The following is a 17,652-nucleotide window of genomic DNA, read 5'->3' on the forward strand; positions in this document are numbered from 1 at the left end:
AGAATCACTTACTAGTAGTAGACACGTGTTAATATTGGTGGAGGGAAAGGCAATTGCATAATATGGAGGAAGTCAGCAGAATGTGACCAAGGTAAATGAAGACACGGAGAGGTACACAACAATAAAGGACAACTACAGTAAATGCTATAACACATACAGTTCTGCAACAACACTAATAACAACCAAAAATTTGTGAGTGGGTTACATAGGTAGATGAGTATGTATATAGGTGTGGGAGGCCATATGGGAGTACATGCACGTGCATATATAGCTGTGGGTATTTGTACATACATATTTGTATATGCTGCATAGATATTCATACATATATAGAGCAATAGGGGGCAGAGTTATGAAAACTTCCTAGACATATCCAAACACCTCATGGAACTGGATTACTGGGTTTGAAAGCTCAGGATCATAGTCTTAGGGGATGTCTAGGTCAACTGGCATAACACAGTTCATAAAGATAATGTTCTACATCTGAGTTTGGTGTGTAGCATCTGGGGTCTTAAAAGCTTGCAAGCAGCCATCTAAGATATAATTATTGGTCTCCTCCCATTTGGAGCAAAGGAGAGTGAAGGAAATCAAAGACTCAAGGAAGCAATTAGTCCACAGAACTAATGGCCCACACACGAGCCACAGCCTAATCTAGCCTGAGAACAGAAGAACTAAATGGTGCTCGACTACCACCCTTTGACCAGGGACACAATAGAAGGTCCTGGTTAGAATGAGAGAAAGATGTAGAACAAAACTCAAATTTACAAAAAAAACCACCAGACTTACTGGACTAATAGAGACTGGAGGAACCCCAAGACTATCGCCCTAAGAAACGCTTTTAACCTGGAACTAAAACCACTCCCAGAGGTCACCTTTCAGCCAAATAATAGATTGGACTATAAAATAAACAATAACACATGTGAGGAATGTGCTCCTTAGAACAATCAACGATAGGAGACCAAACAGGCAACATTTGCCCAAAAGCAAAGATGAGCAGGTAAGGAGGAGTAGGGAAACTGGAGGGATGGAAATGGGGAAGGCAGGGTGGAAACGGGGAGAGCGCTGATACATTGCAGGGACAGCTATCAACTTCTCCGAACAGTTTGTGTACAAATTGTTGAATAGGAAACTAATTTGCTGTGTAAACATTCACCTAAAACACGATAAAATGTTCCAAAAAAAAAAAAAAGACTGATAGGTAGGCAGAAAGAAAAGAAGGGAGGAAGCGAAGGAGGGAGGGAGGAAGAGAGAAAAAGAATGAAGGAAAGAAGATGAACTTCTTTCTTTTTTTAAATAATTTTTATTGTGCTTTAAGTCAAAGTTTACAAATCAAGTCAGTCTCTCACATAAAAACTTATACACAACTTGCTACATGTTCCCAATTACTTCCCCCCCCCCATGAGACAGCCTGCTCCCTCCTTCCACTCTCTCTTTTCGTGACCATTTTGCCAGCTTCTAAGCCCCTCTACCCTCTCATCTCCCCTCCAGTCAGGAGATGCCAACATTGCCTCAAGTGTCCACCTGAACCAAGTAGCTCAGGCCTCACCAGCATCCCTTTCCAACCCATTGTCCAGTCCAATCCATGTCTGACGAGCTGGCTTTGGGGATGGTTCCTGTAGTGGGCCAACAGAAGGTCTAGGGGCCGTGATCACTGGGGTCCTTCTAGTCTCAGTCAGACAATTAGGTCTGGTCTTATTATGAGAATTTGGGGTCTGCATCCCACTGTTCTCCTGCTCCCTCAGGGGTTCTCTGTTGTGTTCCCTGTCAGAGCAGTCATCCATTGTGGCCGGGCACCATCTAGTTCTTCTGGTCTCAGGATAATGTAGTCTCTGGTTCATGTAGCCCTTTCTGTCTCTTGGGCTCTTTATTATCTTGTGTTCTTGGTGTTCTTCAATCTCCTTTGATCCAGGTGGGTTGAGAGTCATTGATGCATCTTAGATGGCTGCTTGCTAGCATTTAAGACCCCAGATGCCACTCTTCAAAGTGGGATGCAGAATGTTTTCTTAGTAGATTTTATTATGCCAATTGACTTAGATGTCCCCTGAAACCATGGTCCCCAAACCCCTGCCCCTCCTTTGCTGACCTTCGGAGCATTCGGTTTATTCAGGAAACTGCTTTGCTTTGGTTTAGTCCAGTTGTGCTGACCTCCACTGTGTTGAGTGTTGTCCTTCCCTTAACCCAAAGTAGTTCCTGTCTACTATCTATTTAGTAAATGCCCCTTTCCCACTCTCCCTCCCTTCCCCCTCTCGTAACCACAAAAGACTGTGTTCTTCTCAGTTTAAAGTATTTCTCAAGATCTTATAGTAGTGGTCTTATACAATATTTGTCCTTTTGCAACTGGCTAATTTCACTCAGCATAATGCCTTCCAGGTTCCTCCATGTTATGAAATGTTTCACAGGTTCATCACTGTTCTTTATCAATGGGTAGTATTCCATTGTGTGACTATACCATAATTTATCCATTCATCCGTTGACGGGCACCTTGGTTGGTTCCATCTTTTTGCTATTGTAAACAGTGCTGCAATAAACATGGGTGTGCATATATCCATTCATGTAAAGGCTCTTATTTCTCTAGGATATATTCCAAGGAGTGGGATTGCTGGATTGTATGATAGTTCTATTTCTAGCTTTTTAAGGAAGCACCAAATCGATTTCCAAAGTGGTTATACCATTTGACATTCCCACCAGCAGTGTGTAAGTGTTCCAATCTCTCCACAACCTCTCCAACATTTATTATTTTGTGTTTTTTGGGTTACTGCCAGTCTTTTTGGAGTGAGATGGAATCTCATTGTAGTTTTGATTTGCATTTCTCTAATGGCTAATGATCAAAAGCATTTCCTCATGTATCTGTTAGCTGCCTGAATGTCTTCTTTAGTGAAGTGCCTGTTCATATCCTTTGCCCATTTTTTTAAATTGGGTTGTTTGTCTTTTTGTGGTTGAGTTTTAGCAGAGTCATGTAGCTTTTAGAGATCAGGCGCTGGTTGGAGATGTCATAGCTGAAAAATTTTTCCCAGTCTGTAGGTGGTCTTTTTACTCTTTTGGTGAAGTCTTTAGATGAGCATAGGTGTTTGATTTTTAGGAGCTCCCAGTTATCTGGTTTCTCTTTGGCATTTTTAGTAATGTTTTGTATTCTGTTTATGCCAAGTATTAGGGCTCCTAATGTTGTCACTATTTTTTCTTCCATGATCTTTATCATTTTAGATTTTATGTTTAGGTCTTTGATCCATTTGTAGTTTTTGCGCATGGTGTGAAGCATGCGCAATGTTGTCACTATTTTTTCTTCCATGATCTTTATCATTTTAGATTTTATGTTTAGGTCTTTGATCCATTTGTATTTTTTGCGCATGGTGTGAAGCATGGGTCCTGTTTCATTTTTTTTTCAGATAGATTTCCAGTTATGCCAGCACCATTTGTTAAAAAGACTATCTTTTCCCCAATTAACTGACACTGGGCCTTTGTCAAATTTCAGCTGCTCATATGTTGATGGATTTGTATCTGGGTTCTCCATTCTGTTCCATTGGTCTATGTGCCTGTTTTACCAGTACCAGGCTGTTTTGACTACTGTGGCGGTATAATAGGTTCTAAAATCAGGTAGAGTGAGGCCTCCCACTTTGTTGTTCTTTTTTAGTAATGCTTTACTTATCCGGGGCTTCTTTCCCTTCCATATGAAGTTGGTGATTTGTTTCTTGTTTGTCTCATTCTTTATCGTTGGAATTTGGATCAGAAGTGCATTGTATGTATAGATGGCTTTTGGTAAAATCGACATTTTTACTATGTTAAGTCTTCCTATCCATGAGCAAGGTACGTTTTTCCACTTACGTAGGTCCCTTTTGGTTTCTTGCAATAGTACCTTGTAGTTTTCTTTGTATAGGTCTTTTACATCTTTGGTAAAATTTATTCCTAAGTATTTTATCTTCTTGGGGGCTACTGTGATTGGTATTGATTTGGTGATTTCCTCTTTGATGTTCTTTTTGTTGGTGTAGAGGAATCCAACTGATTTTTGTATGTTTATCTTGTAACCTGATAATCTGCTAAACTTTTCTATTAGTTTCAGTAGTTTTCTGGTGGATTCCTTAGGGTTTTCTGTGTATAAAATCATGTCATCTGCAAATAGAGATAATTTTACTTCTTCCTTGCCAATCTGGATGCCCGTTATTTCTTTGTCTAGCCTAATTGCTCTGGCTAGGACCTCTAGCACAATGTTGAATAAGAGCGGTGATAAGGGGCATCCTTGTTTGGTTCCCGTTCTCAAGGGAAATGCTTTCAGGCTCTCTCCATTTAGGATGATGTTGGTTGCTGGCTTTGTATAAATGCCCTTTATTATGTTGAGGAATCTTCCTTCTATTTCTATTTTGCTGAGAGTTTTTATCATGAATGGGTGATGGAATTTGTCAAATGCCTTATCCGTATCACTTAATAAAATCATGTGATTCTTATCTTTTGTTTTATTTATGTGGTGGACTACACTAATTGTTTTTCTAGTATTGAACCATCCTTGCATACCTGGTATAAATCCCACTTGGTCATGGTGGATTATTTTTTTGATATGTTATTGAATTCTATTGGCTAGAATTTTGTTGAAGATTTTTGCATCTATGTTCATGAGGGATATAGGTCTTTAATTTTCTTTTTTGTGTTGTCTTTAGCTCGTTTTGTTATCAGGGTTATGCTGGCTTCATAAAATGAGTTAGGTAGTATTCCGTCCTTTTCTATGCTTTGAAATACCTTCTGTAGTAGCGGTGTTAACTCTTCTCTGAAAGTTTGGTAGAACTCTGCAGTGAAGCCGTCAGGGCCTGGGCTTTTTTTTGTTGGGAGTTTTTTGATTGCCTTTTCAATCTCTTTTTTTGTTATGGGTGTATTTAGTTGTTCTACTTCTGTTTGTGTTAGTTTAGTTAGGTAGTGTATTTCTAGGAATTCATCCATTTCTTCTAGGTTTTCAAATTTGTTAGAGTACAATTTTTCAAAGTACTCTGATATGATTCTTTTAATTTCAGTTGGGTCTGTTGTGATATGGCCCATCTCATTTCATATTCAGGTTATTTGTTTCTTTTCTTGTATTTCTTTAGTCAGTCTGGCCAATGGTTTATCAATTTTGTTCATTTTTTCCAAGAACCAGCTTTTGGCCTTGTTAACTCTTTCAATTGTTTTTCTGTTCTTTAATTCATTTAATTCTGCTCTAATTTTTATGATTTGCTTTTTTCTGGTGCCTGACTTTTTCTTTTGTTGCTCTCTTTCTATTTGTTCAAGTTGTAGGGACAATTCTCTGATTTTGGCTCTTTCTTCTTTATGTATGTGTGCATTTATTGATATAAATTGACCTCTGAGCACTGCTTTTGCTGTGTCCCAAAGGTTTTGATAGGAAATGTTTTCAGTCTCATTGAATTCTATGCATTTCTTTATTCCCTCCTTAATGTCTTCTATAACCCAGTCTTTTTTGAGCAGGGTATTGTTCAGTTTCCAAGTATTTGATTTCTTTTCCCTAGTTTTTCTGTTATTGATTTCTACTTTTATGGCCTTATGTTCAGAGAAGATGCTTTGTAGTATTTCGATGCTTTGGATTCTGCAAGGGCTTGTTTCATGACCTAATATGTGATCTATTCTAGAGAATGTTCCATGTGCACTAGAAAAGAAAGTATACTTTGCAGCTGTTGGGTGGAGTGTTCTGTATAAGTCTATGAGGTCAAGTTGGTTGGTTATAGCAATTAGAGTTTTTGTGTCTCTATTGAGCTTCTTACTGGATGTCCTATCTTTCACCGAAAGTGGTGTGTTGAAGTCTCCTACTATAATTGTGGAGGTGTCTATCTCACTTTTCAATTCTGTTGAAGTTTGTCTTATGAATCTTGCAGCCCTGTCATTGGGTGCATAAATATTTAATATGGTTATAGAAGATGAGCTTCTTTGCTTACCTTTCTTCTTTGGTAAGACGTGCCAGTTTTCTGGCTTTGTGGGAAAGGATAAATCTAAAACATAAAAACAAGAAAAATGGGGAAAATTAATGGTTGTTTTCATCCTGGTCTCATATCTATAGCTACACATATTTCCAGTGTATAGCATCAAAAACACAAAGAAACAAATTATACACTAGCTTATTTTATGTTCAAAGTTTTACTATTTACATGTTACTCACATTCCTGACACTGAAGGGCACCTTCTAGCTTCAGGGATTCAAGGGACTAAAAATAGATGAATGGTCATAATTTCTGCCTAGGGCACTGCTATGATTGGCTCTCCATCCCGATTGTGGCTGATGGCCAATGGGAATGAGTTGCACCTCACATGCACACTTAAAGGCTGTGTTTGAGCCCTTCCATTTTTCTCTCTACCTTTGCTCTTTGGTTCTGTTTTCACTATAGTATCTCTTTAACACCCAGCCTTCTGGAATTTATCTTCCATTTCTAGTACCATGATTGCCTTCAACTTCACAAAGGCTTTGATCTTCCTGTTCTGACCCTTGGTTCTCTCTGAGATAAACTCATACGTATCCCATGGTAGAGCTCAATTTTGGCTGGTCCAGGTGACCACCCCTCTGAGCCAAGTTCTAGCCCCCAAGCCATCCCCCATTAGTGCTGGTCCTCGCTGCCAGACAGAGGATGATGCTGGCCTAGACTCCTCTCTAGGGAGACTTGGACTATCTCAGCAGCTCACAAAACATAAATACAGTTGATGTCTACACAGCATCCACAAGATAAAAAGGTCTTTATATAATGCTTTCACAATATAGGGCTCTGCCCTTAGCATTAGATATGAAGCAGGAAATTAAATGTACTAAATATTAAAATGTTGCTGGTATTCTACTTCCACTTTAGATATTTATTCACTGAAGGCGTTAAAAAAAAGCAGTAAGACTTTTTCTATGGCTGGATTTGGAGAATAATACTGTTGGGTAAAAAAATCATTTAACAAGGTTAGGGGGCACATTTATTATTAGTATAGGATTGCCTTATCAACACCAAACGATATCCACACCACCATATCTGTGCCTTACCCCATTATGGCAGCATAGTTGCCATCAGGTTTGGTATCATCCAATGTGTAGGCAACTGGAGCTTCCTCTCCTTCAATAATCATGGTTCCACAGTAATCTTGGAGAACATCAAAATTGAAGAAGATAGTCACCATCCCATCGAAGTACCCATAGCAAAGTACCATACACATTTTTCTATTTGAGAACCCCTAAGGCTGAGTATGGAAACCCTGGTGGCTTGGTGGTTAAGCGCTATGGCTGCTAGCCAAAGGGTTGGCAGTTCAAATACACCAGGTGCTCCTTGGAAACTCTATGGGGCAGTTCTACTCTGTCCTATAGGGTCACTATGAGTCGGAATCGACTCGATGGCACTGGGTTTGATTTTTTGGTTTTTTTAAGGCTGAGTATAGGATATTATACTTAAAATAAATGAAGGCAAACCAAACTGATGTCAAAAGGATGACTAAGTAGCCAACATTTTGTGAAAAGAAATCAACCTTTAAACCCCCATCCACAAAGAATAAAAAACCCAGTGACCCAGTGCCATCGAGTCAATTCCGACTCATAGTGACCCTATAGGACAGGGTAGAACTGCCCCATATAGTTTCCAAGGAACGCCTAGTGGATTCAAACTGCTGACCCTTTGGTTAGAAGCCATAAAATAAAGCACTGTGTTATTATAAACTAATCCAGCCCACCTTTTAATGAAATTTTGTTTTCCTTGCTGTTATTACTTGCTTCCCCTATTTGCTCTTTCACAAGAAATTAGAATAACCCTAAAGTTGTATACAGGAAATAATAGTCCATTGTAAAACAGAAAGACCTGAAATTTAAGATTTTATGAGGAGCCCCCTACTCTATTTTTTACCAGTTCTTGACTATCTGGAGACAGGGCAGAGAAGATAAAAAAAAGTAGGAATAACTAAAATCCACAGTCCCAACTCTCACTTCTAACGTGATCTTGGCAAGGAGGGTGGTCTGCCTTTACGATTCCCATCCAAGCTGTCTACCCTGAGGACTTGGGCTCAGAACATTCTTTGATAAGGAGGCTGGGAAATGGATCTCTCTTTCCCAGTCTTTTGGCCTTGTCAGAGAAGCCCTCTTCCCTATTTTGAATCCACAGTAACTTTCTCTGTCTCTATGACTACCCATGATTACTTAATTGTACTAAAGTAATTAATTTTGTAGCTAGTGAGAGAAGAAATGTTCTTTCTGGTCACGCACCCATGGTCACAGGACTGCCATGCTATTTGAATTTGAACAAAGCTTGGCAACAGGATGGTAGGCCAGGTGCGGCTAAATGAAGGCACCATCTTCTTACCCCTTTTCCCTATTCCCATGCACTCTGATGTTCAAAACTCCTAGACCCCTTTGCCTTGCTGTCTTTCACCTACATAGTAAACTTGGAGCCTTTTGTGTGCCCAAGAGATTTCCTGTGTCAACTCACTCCTGGGACAGGGGTCTGAGGGAGGCTGACCCTACAATGGATCTTACCCCATTCATCTACATACTGACTGCTATATAAGTAAATAAAAGCTTGTGAGCTCGCCACTAGGTAATGTCAATTAATTACTGAGAGCTATAGCTCTCTACAAGTCCATTTTTCATCTGGGCTCACTGCAGTCTCCAAAGACTCCTTTCCTCCTCGAGAACAACCTGGACAACAATTTCAGTTCATCCTGAAAAAAAGTGCTTCTCTCACTTCCCTCCTGAACAAAATAGATGTGATTTTCAACAAAAGAATGTGACAGAGCAGTGGGGAAAGGTTAAGGTAAAATTAGAAATGTTATAATAATACCCTACTACCGTGGATTGGAAACCCTGGTGGCGCAGTGGTTAAGAGCTATGGCTGCTAACCAAAAGGTCGGCAGTTGCAATCCACCAAGCGCTCCTTGGAAACCGTATGGGGCAGTTCTCCTCTGTCCTATAGGGTCACTATGAGTCAGAATCTACTCGACGGCAGTGGGTTTAGTTTGGTTTGGTTTACTGTGGACTGGAAACCCTGGTGGTGTAATGCTTAAGCACTACATCTGCTAACCAAAAGGTTGGTAGTTCAAATCCACCAGGTGCTCCTTGGAAACCCTATATGGCAGTTCTACTCTTATAGGGTCACTATGAGTCGAAATCGACTCAATGCCAACAGCTTTTGTTTATTTTTTAATGTGGACTACTCCTCCTGCTCCATCATTTACTTACAAATTGGGGTTGTTTGAACAAAATTATGGTAGAAAATTCTGGAACAAATGCTGTATAGAAAAGTCAATAAGAGTGTTTCAAAACGAAGAAGAAAAAACAGAGAAAGAACTTTGGAGGGTTTACACCTCCCCAACATGTGTGTGCGTGCACGTGTGTGATCAGACTCACCTATACGTCTTTTTCAATTACACTTGCTTCCCTCTCTCTCTTCCTACATCCTTCCCCCACTGTGCACCCATGAGAATCAATGTCAAAGTCAGTCACTGTATTGATATGAGCTTTTATCCCCCTCAGGTGTGCTAGGGCGGGTAAAAAGTTGAGAAAAACTGAAGGATGGAAAGAAAAAAATGTTTAAAGTCCAAGAACTCAAGAAAAACTAAGAGTTCAAGAGAGAGAGCTAAATAATTATCTGGCATAAGAAGGCAAGAAAGAGAGGAGACAGACAGGACCTAATAAGAGAAGAGGGCAAGTGTTCACTGATTGTGTAAGGATCAGCTGGAGTGGACAGAGAGCTAGTGTAGAAGGCCAGGCCAGCCGTGGTAGAGAGCTGTTTTCTGGCTGGAGGGGCTGCTTGGACACCATCTTCCTAGGGCAAAGCTTGTCTCTGAGCCCTGCAGATGCACTTGGCTGAACTGAAGGAACAAGGGGCAGAGAGAAAAGTCATTTCATACCAGGACAAACCATCAACTACTAGTAGTATTTCTATCTCTTGTAGGTAGAAAGCTCCAGGGCCCCTGCCATGAACACAGAACTTCCAGTCAGCTTTGTAGGACCTCCCTCTTAAAAAGGAAAGAAAAGTCAGGGACACCCAGACATTTAAGGAAGTCCTTGAATAAGAAAAGCAAAGACAAAAGCAAAGACAAACAAAAAAGGCAACCTGAGGAAAAATAGACAGGCAGCAGAAAAAATTTTCCAAGAAGAGGCAAGTAAAATCCTCAGAGAGGAAGGAGAAGAAACTGGCTATAGGAGGCTATAAAAAGGAACACTGAGAAATTACTAGAAATAAAGTAATTCAATAGAAGCTTTTTGAGTGTGAGGTGTGGAAGGAGGAATGTCTGACAACATGATAATAACATTCATTTGGAAGAGTAACTGAAGAAGTGCAATCGGGGACAACATTAAAGGAAAACAATGATATCAAAACATAATATAAAGCTACGGTCATAGGAATAGATAATATAGATCTGTGCTCGCCAAAGTATACATATCTAGATTGTACATTTAGATAGTGGAAGGATATAATAAAATTTTTTTTACTTTCAGCTTTTTTTCAAAAGTCTACTTTGTAATGTTTTATAATGATAACAACACATTTCAGAGGTATGCCATATAACTTAATAACAAATATGCATACACTGGTAGTTCATGTTTTGATTTTTTTAATGCATAGGGCTCTATAATAAAAAATATTTGGAGACCAGTAATAAAGATCAATGGAATAGAATTGTTAGTACAGAAAAGCCCTATGTTCATATGAAAACAACCATCATAAATAAATATTATGATGAGAAACTAGTTTTGTTCTGTAAATCTTCATCTAAAGTTCAATTTAAATAAATAAATAAATGTTAAAAAAACTGATAAACTGGGAAAAAATATTTCCAACATACAAGGAAAAAAAATGTTTAAACAGGCAGAGAATAAGTAATTTACAAAGTGATTTAATAAAGCCCCTCAAAAAAAAAAAAAAAAAAGCCAAACCCATTGCAGTCAAGTTGATTCCGACTCATAGCAGCCCTATAGGTCAGAGTAGAACTGCCCCATAGAGTTTCCAAGGAGCGCCTGGTGGATTTGTACTGCCGATCTTTTAGTTAGCAGCTGGGTTTCCAATACAGCCCCTAAGGGTTATTAATTACAAATGCCACCAGGGTTTCCAATATAGCCCCTAAGCCTTATTAATTACAACAATTATAAATCTTAGATAAATGAGATATTTCCCTCTACCTGATTGTCAAAAAATTAAAAATATTATTAGCTGGCTAACAAAAATTTCAAAGTTCGACCTACATCAACTGACTTAATAATTTCACTTTTACAAATTCATCAAAAAGAAGAATTCCTTTACAAATCTGTAGAGTTTATATGCAAGAAACTGTTTATTACAGCATGGTGTATAAGAACAAAAACTTGAAAATAATCAAAATGCCTGTCAATAGCAGATCTGTTGGGTAAATCTTGATAGATTAGCCATACAGTAAAATAATGTTTATTTAGTTGTTGAAAATGAGATAGATTTTAATGCACTCATGTGGAGAGATGTCCACAGCATATTGTTACCAGGAAAAAGCAAATTCCAGTATGATATGTGTCATATTAAAAAATGGTTTTGGAAAAGCATATGACATATATTTAAAAGTACATTTGCATGTTATACATATTATTTACTATATATTTATAGTTGTCATAAGGCCAATTTGTCACCTACATAGTTTATTGCCTCAGCATTCATTAATTCCTCCTAGCTGCCCTTTCACCCAGCTTCTGACATGAATGTTCCTATCTTATCTTGCAGCCTCTCCACAGGGGTGGGGCGTTCTCTAACTGGCGTTCCCTGCCATGCCCTACATGGTTTCTTGTGATAAGAACCAGTTGCTATCCTGCAACCTAGTCTCTCACCTACCACAGTCCTTCCTTGCCCCTCCAGCCATGTCCCATATAATTCCCTGTGATAGAGATTTCTCCCTTTTCCTGAACTAATGCACTAGAAACTTTTAAACTAACCAACAGGTCTTCGGTGCATACTAACCCCAGATTCCATCACTTTACCACACATAAGCCCTCTCCTATAGTTCCAGCTTGTTGTTGCCTTGCTCCTGGGTGCAACCCCCTGGGTGGCCCTGTGTCAAGGCATGTTGCGGGTTCCTCTCTGGGACCTGCGAGTACTAAATTCTATTTGTTTTCCAGTCTTTCTGCATGAGTTTCACTTCCTCGTCCCACACCTGACAAACCACATGTAACACCCACAGACCCCCTTCTGGGCCAAACTTAATACAACTTTATATATATATATTTCAGTATATGTACACATATATTTAGAGTATTACCTATGCATACAATAGCTCCCTAAGGATAAATAACCTAAAACCTTACCTATGCTTCCCTGGGGGGAGGGACATTTTTCTTACATGTTTCTTTTTGAAAGTTTTATAGTGAAGTGGTTTACCTTTGTAATTAAAAAAAAACACATTACTTCTGTCATTCGACCCTTAAATTGAGATAAATTAGATGTAAAGATTTGAGAGAAAAATGTAAATGACCAAAAGATGACCAAAAGCAAGGGAGACCAACAGGATTCAAAGCACTGCCAACAGTCTGCTATCTCGGTGTAAGTGGAGATGGGATGAAGGGCCAAGGAAGCTGTGATGGCTGCTGTGGGGAGGGCTGGGTGCTGCTGGTGAGGGTGCCTGCACAGAAGGCTGGATTTAGGATGACATGGTGGAAGGCCAGCTAAGACCAGGCCCTCCCTGACATTCCCAAAGATGTTACCAACCAAGAGACTGGGATAATCCATCTACAGGAGACTTGGATACTCCAAGTCTTCTGAGTGTCTGATATGTGCTAATCACTGTGCTAGGTTATATTGTTAGCTCATACTCCCCGAGCTTTTGTGTTTCAGTTAATTACAGTGTCTTCAGCACTGACAGTCTGACGCAAAGCAAAAAAAGACTATTATTTAAGAAGCAGTTCCCTCAGATTTCATTCCCTTATAGAATCCTTCAAACATTGTTACTGAATCGCTTATGAACATAACAGGAATCATATTGGATGTGAGTTTTAGAGCTCTTCTCCATGCTTCTATAATAGCCTACATAACCCCATCACTGAACTCAATGCATTGCCATGCAATCATCAGTTTATATGACTGTCTTTCTCACAAGTCTGGATTTTCTGGGTTCCTCTCTGGGACCTGCGAGTACTAAATTCTATTTGTTTTCCAGTCTTTCTGCATGAGTTTCACTTCTTAGTGCCACACCTGACAGATCATCTACAATACCCACAGACTCACTTTTGGGTCAAACTTAATATATACATTTCAGTATATATGTACACATATGTTTAAAATATTGCCTATGCATACAATAAATCTCTAAGGATAATCTAAAATCTTAACCGTGGTTTCCTGGGGGGAAGGATATGTGCCTTTGAATCTCCAATGCCTAGCTCAATACCTGGCATATAACAGGTGCTCATTTGCGGTCGCCTGAAGAAATAAATGAATACAGTGACTCAAAAGAAATTTAAAATGCTTTGGTGAGGCTATTTCACATCTATAATCACTTTTTAAAGTATTACTCAAAGTTCATTACCAACAAGAACCAAATCAGGTCCACCCACTTTTTGAGGGTGGAGAACTTATCTTTTCTTTTTAATACTTTGCAACTTGCCTGGCACATAGCAGGCCTATGGTTTGCAGACTGAATGGAAATTTTTAGATTATCTCCCCAAATAAAGGCATTCATAATCATTAGGAGAAATATCTTTATTCGATGGCCCTAAACCCTATCTCCAACACTGGACAGTTTATCAAACTGTGATGGCTTGTGTGTTGCTATGATGCTGGAAGCTATGCCACTAGTATTTCAAATACCATCAGGGTCACCCATGGTGGACAGGTTTCAGTGGAGCTTCTAGACTAAGACAGACTAGAAAAAAAGGCCTAGCAACCTACTTCTGAAAACTAGCCAACGAAAGTCCTTTGGATCAGAGAATATTGTTTGAGACATTGACTTGCTTACTTTGAGCGTGTAATCAGGAGGGACCAATTGCTGGAGATATCAAGTTTGGTAAAGTGGAGGGCTGGCGAAGGAGAGGGAAATCTTCGATGAGATGGATTGGCACAATGACCATAACAATGGACTCAAACATACCAAAGATCATCAAGATAGTGCAGGACCGGGCAAAGTTCCATTCTGTTGTACATAGGGTCGCCGTAAGTTGGAGCTGACTTGATGGCAATGAACAAAACCCTGTCTACTTACTATCAGCCAGCTATCTGCAATGAGTGATCTGGGTCACAAGAAGAATTAGTTCAGCACCAATCCACCACTGCCATCAGAATCAAAGACTAAAATTACAGGTCTATTCATGGTGGGTCAGTGCACTGTCCTTCTCAAAGGGTAGATTACTTGCTCAACTGATGCATCAATCCAATCATTTTCCTAAATATGATTTTCTGCAAAGGTGAAGAATTAGGCTATGACGTGGCTGCAAAAGTATATAGGCAAAACTGTATACCTGAAGGCAAAACTGTGAAACGGTTCCTATTTGCTACCAGTATAATAGGTGCTGGAAAGTACTTACCCTTTTTTCTCCAGAATGGCTCTTTATAATAAACTATACACTTGATGACTGAACCCATAGGTACACGAGTGATCAGCTGGTTTCTCATCATTGGCAGAGGAGGATTGAAATGAATCTTCATGCCCAGAGCAGGAGGAACAGCGCTAATCACATATTTAGCCTAGAAGAAAAACAATGTGGTGAAGCATTGTTGGTTGGTGGTTCTCCCCGCCACCCCACCAATAATTTCCCTCATTCTACCTTTGTGCCCCTTCAGCCTCTTCTTAACACAGAAGCTGGAGGGAGTCTGTTAAAACCTAAATTAGACCTTATTGTTCCTTCTTCAAAACCTCCAAAGACTTCCCATCACACCTGGGTCAAAAGCAAGTTCCTCACAGTCATACATGTTCCTCCAAAGTCATACATGCGATGGACCCGTCATATCTCTGATCTTAACTCTTGATATTCTCCCCCCACCCCCACTCCTTCTGCTTCTGCCATTTTGACCACTGTGTTGTCCCTTGATCATGCCAAGCTTGCTCCCACCTCAGGGCCTTGGCACTGGCTGTTCTATCTGCCTGGAACACCCTTTCTCCAGAGAGCCACATGGTTCAATCCCTTTTCTTCTTCAGTTCTGTGATCAAATAGCACCTTTTCAGTGAGACCTTCCCTGACAACCTTACTTAAAATTGCATGACCAATCTCCCATCCTTTCTTCTTGAACACCCTCTTTCCCTGCCCTGCTTTATTTTGTCCATTACTTATCACTATCTGGAGAAGCCCTGGTGGTGCAGTGGTTAATTTACTCAGTTGCTAAGCAAAAGGTCAGCAGTTTGAACCCACCAGCTGTTCTGGAGGAGGAAGATGTGGCAGACTGCTTCCAAAAAGATTACAGCCTTGGAAACCCTATGCAGCAGTTCTACTCTGCCCTACAAGGGTGCTGTGAGTCAGAGTCAACTTGACAGCAACAGGTTGGTTTTTAGTTATCACTATCTGACATAATTTATATTAGTCATATTTGATTATAGTCTTTCTTCTTAATTAGAATATAAGTTGCATGAGGACAGGGATTTTTGTCTGTTTTTTCACTGCTTTGTTCCTAACTCCTAGAATAATGCCAGGCACATAAGAAAAAAAAAATAAATATTTTCTTTTGTTTTATAATTATGTAACAGCCCAAGGGAGGTTGATAATGTATGTCTCTGTAAATTCCCTCCCCAAATAATCTGGCTCTCTTTTCCTTTATTTCAGATAGAGGTAGTTTTTTTTTTCTTTTTTTTTTTTCATTTTTGCCAAAGGACTGTCCATGAAATCTAGAGTATTCTTGATTTTATTCAAGCTTTGGTTATTGTTATGGGTTGAATTTTGTCCCCCAAAAAGGTAGGTTTAAATCCTAACCTCTAGTACCTGGGAATGTGACCTTGTTTGGAAATAAGATTTTTAAAGTTGATATCAGTTAAGTTAGCATGAGGTCATACTGGTATTAAAAAAAAAAAACTGTTGCCATCGATTCAATTCGAACTTATAGCAACCCTATAGGACAGAGTAGCACTGCCTCACAGGGTTTCCAAGGAGCAGTTGGTGGATTCGAATTTCCCATCTTTTGGTTAGCTGCCAAACATTTAACCGCAGCGCCACCAGGGCTCCCATACTCCCATGAGGTGGGCGAATCTAATACAAAGGAGCTCTGGTGGTGCAACAGTTAAGCACTAGGTGGTTTGAACCCACCCAGAGGTTCCACGGGAGAAAGACCTGGCGATCTGCTTCCATAAAGATTACAGCCTAGGAAACCATATGGGGTAATTCTACTCTGTCACATGGACTCACTAAAAAAAAAAAAAAAATTTTTTTTTTGGACTCACTAGCAGTTGAAAATTCACTCCACTGCATCTAACAACAACAATCCAATACAACCAGTGTTCTTATAAATAGAGGAAGAGATACAGACACACAGAGAAGAAGGTATGTTAAGATAGAGGCAGAGATTGCAGTGATGCATCTACAATCCAAGGAACACCAAGGATTGCCAGGAGCCACCTGAAGCTAGAAGATGCAAGGGAGGATCTTCCCCCAGAGTGGATATAGAGAGCATGGCCCTGCTGACACCTTCATTTTGGACTTCTAGCTTCCAGAACTGTGAAAGAAAAAATTCTGTTGTTTTAAGCTATCTAGTCTGAGCTGCCAGACTAAGACAGACTAGGAAGAAGGATCCGGCAGTCTACTTCTGAAAAGCATTAGCTTGTGAAACCTTATGAATTGCAGCAGAACATTGTCTGATATAGTGCTGGAGAATGAGCCCCCCAGGTTGGAAGGCACTCAAAAGATGACTGGGGAAAAGCTGCCTCCTCAAAGTAGAGTTGACCTTAATGACGTGCATGGAGTAAGCTTTCGGGACCTTCATTTGCTGATGTGGCACTACTCAAAATGAGAAGAAAGAGCTGCAAACATCCATTAATAATCGGAACCTGGAATGTAGGAAGTATGAATCTAGAAAAATTGGAAATTGTCAAAAATGAAATGGAAGGCATAAACATCGACATTCTAGGCATTAGTGAGCTGAAATGGACAGGTATTGGCCATTTTGAATCAGACAATCATATAGTCTACTATGCTGGGAATGACAGCTCGAAGAGGAATGGTGTTGCATTCATCTTCAAAAAGAATGTTTCAGGATCTACCCTGAAGTACAATGCTGTCAGTGATAGGATAATATCCATATGCCTACAAGGAAGACCAGTTAATACGACTATTATTCCAAATTTATGCACCAACCACTAGGGCCAAAGATGAAGAAATACAAGATTTTTATCAGCTGCTGCAGTCTGAAATTGATCAAACATGCAATCAAGATGCATTGATAATTACTGGTGATTGGAATGCAAAAGTTGGAAACAAAGAAGAAGGATCAGCAGTTGGAAAATACGGCCTTGGTGATAGAAACAATGCCGGAGATCGAATGATAGAATTTTGCAAGACCAACAACTTCTTCATTGCAAATACCTTCTTTCACCAACATGAACGGCGACTATACACATGGACCTCGCCAGATGGAACACACAGAAATCAAATTGACGACATCTGTGGAAAGAGACGATGGAAAAGCTCAATATCATCAGTCAGAACAAGGCCAGGGGCCGACTGTGGAACAGACCCTCAATTGCTCATATGCAAGTTCAAGCTGAAACTGAAGAAAATCAGAGCAAGTCCACGAGAGC

The 17,652-nt window shown here is 39.8% G+C and overlaps 1 protein-coding gene across 3 annotated transcripts in view; it reads right to left on the minus strand.

Annotated features, from left to right (window-relative positions):
• The window catches only part of MAOB (monoamine oxidase B), a 179,265-nt gene that overhangs the window by 22,763 nt on the left and 138,850 nt on the right, over nucleotides 1-17,652 (minus strand). For all 3 annotated transcript variants that reach the window (XM_023557945.2, XM_010597740.3, XM_064278173.1), the window contains 3 exons: nucleotides 14,459-14,618; nucleotides 6,983-7,079; nucleotides 5,904-5,957 (listed from right to left, as the gene is read on the minus strand). In XM_023557945.2, the coding sequence (XP_023413713.2) occupies nucleotides 5,904-5,957; nucleotides 6,983-7,079; nucleotides 14,459-14,618 (311 nt within the window). The remainder of the gene's footprint in view (nucleotides 1-5,903; nucleotides 5,958-6,982; nucleotides 7,080-14,458; nucleotides 14,619-17,652) is intronic.

The sequence above is a fragment of the Loxodonta africana genome, chromosome X (genome assembly GCF_030014295.1).
Source record: "Loxodonta africana isolate mLoxAfr1 chromosome X, mLoxAfr1.hap2, whole genome shotgun sequence".
In the NCBI taxonomy this organism is placed as follows: Eukaryota; Metazoa; Chordata; class Mammalia; order Proboscidea; family Elephantidae; genus Loxodonta; species Loxodonta africana.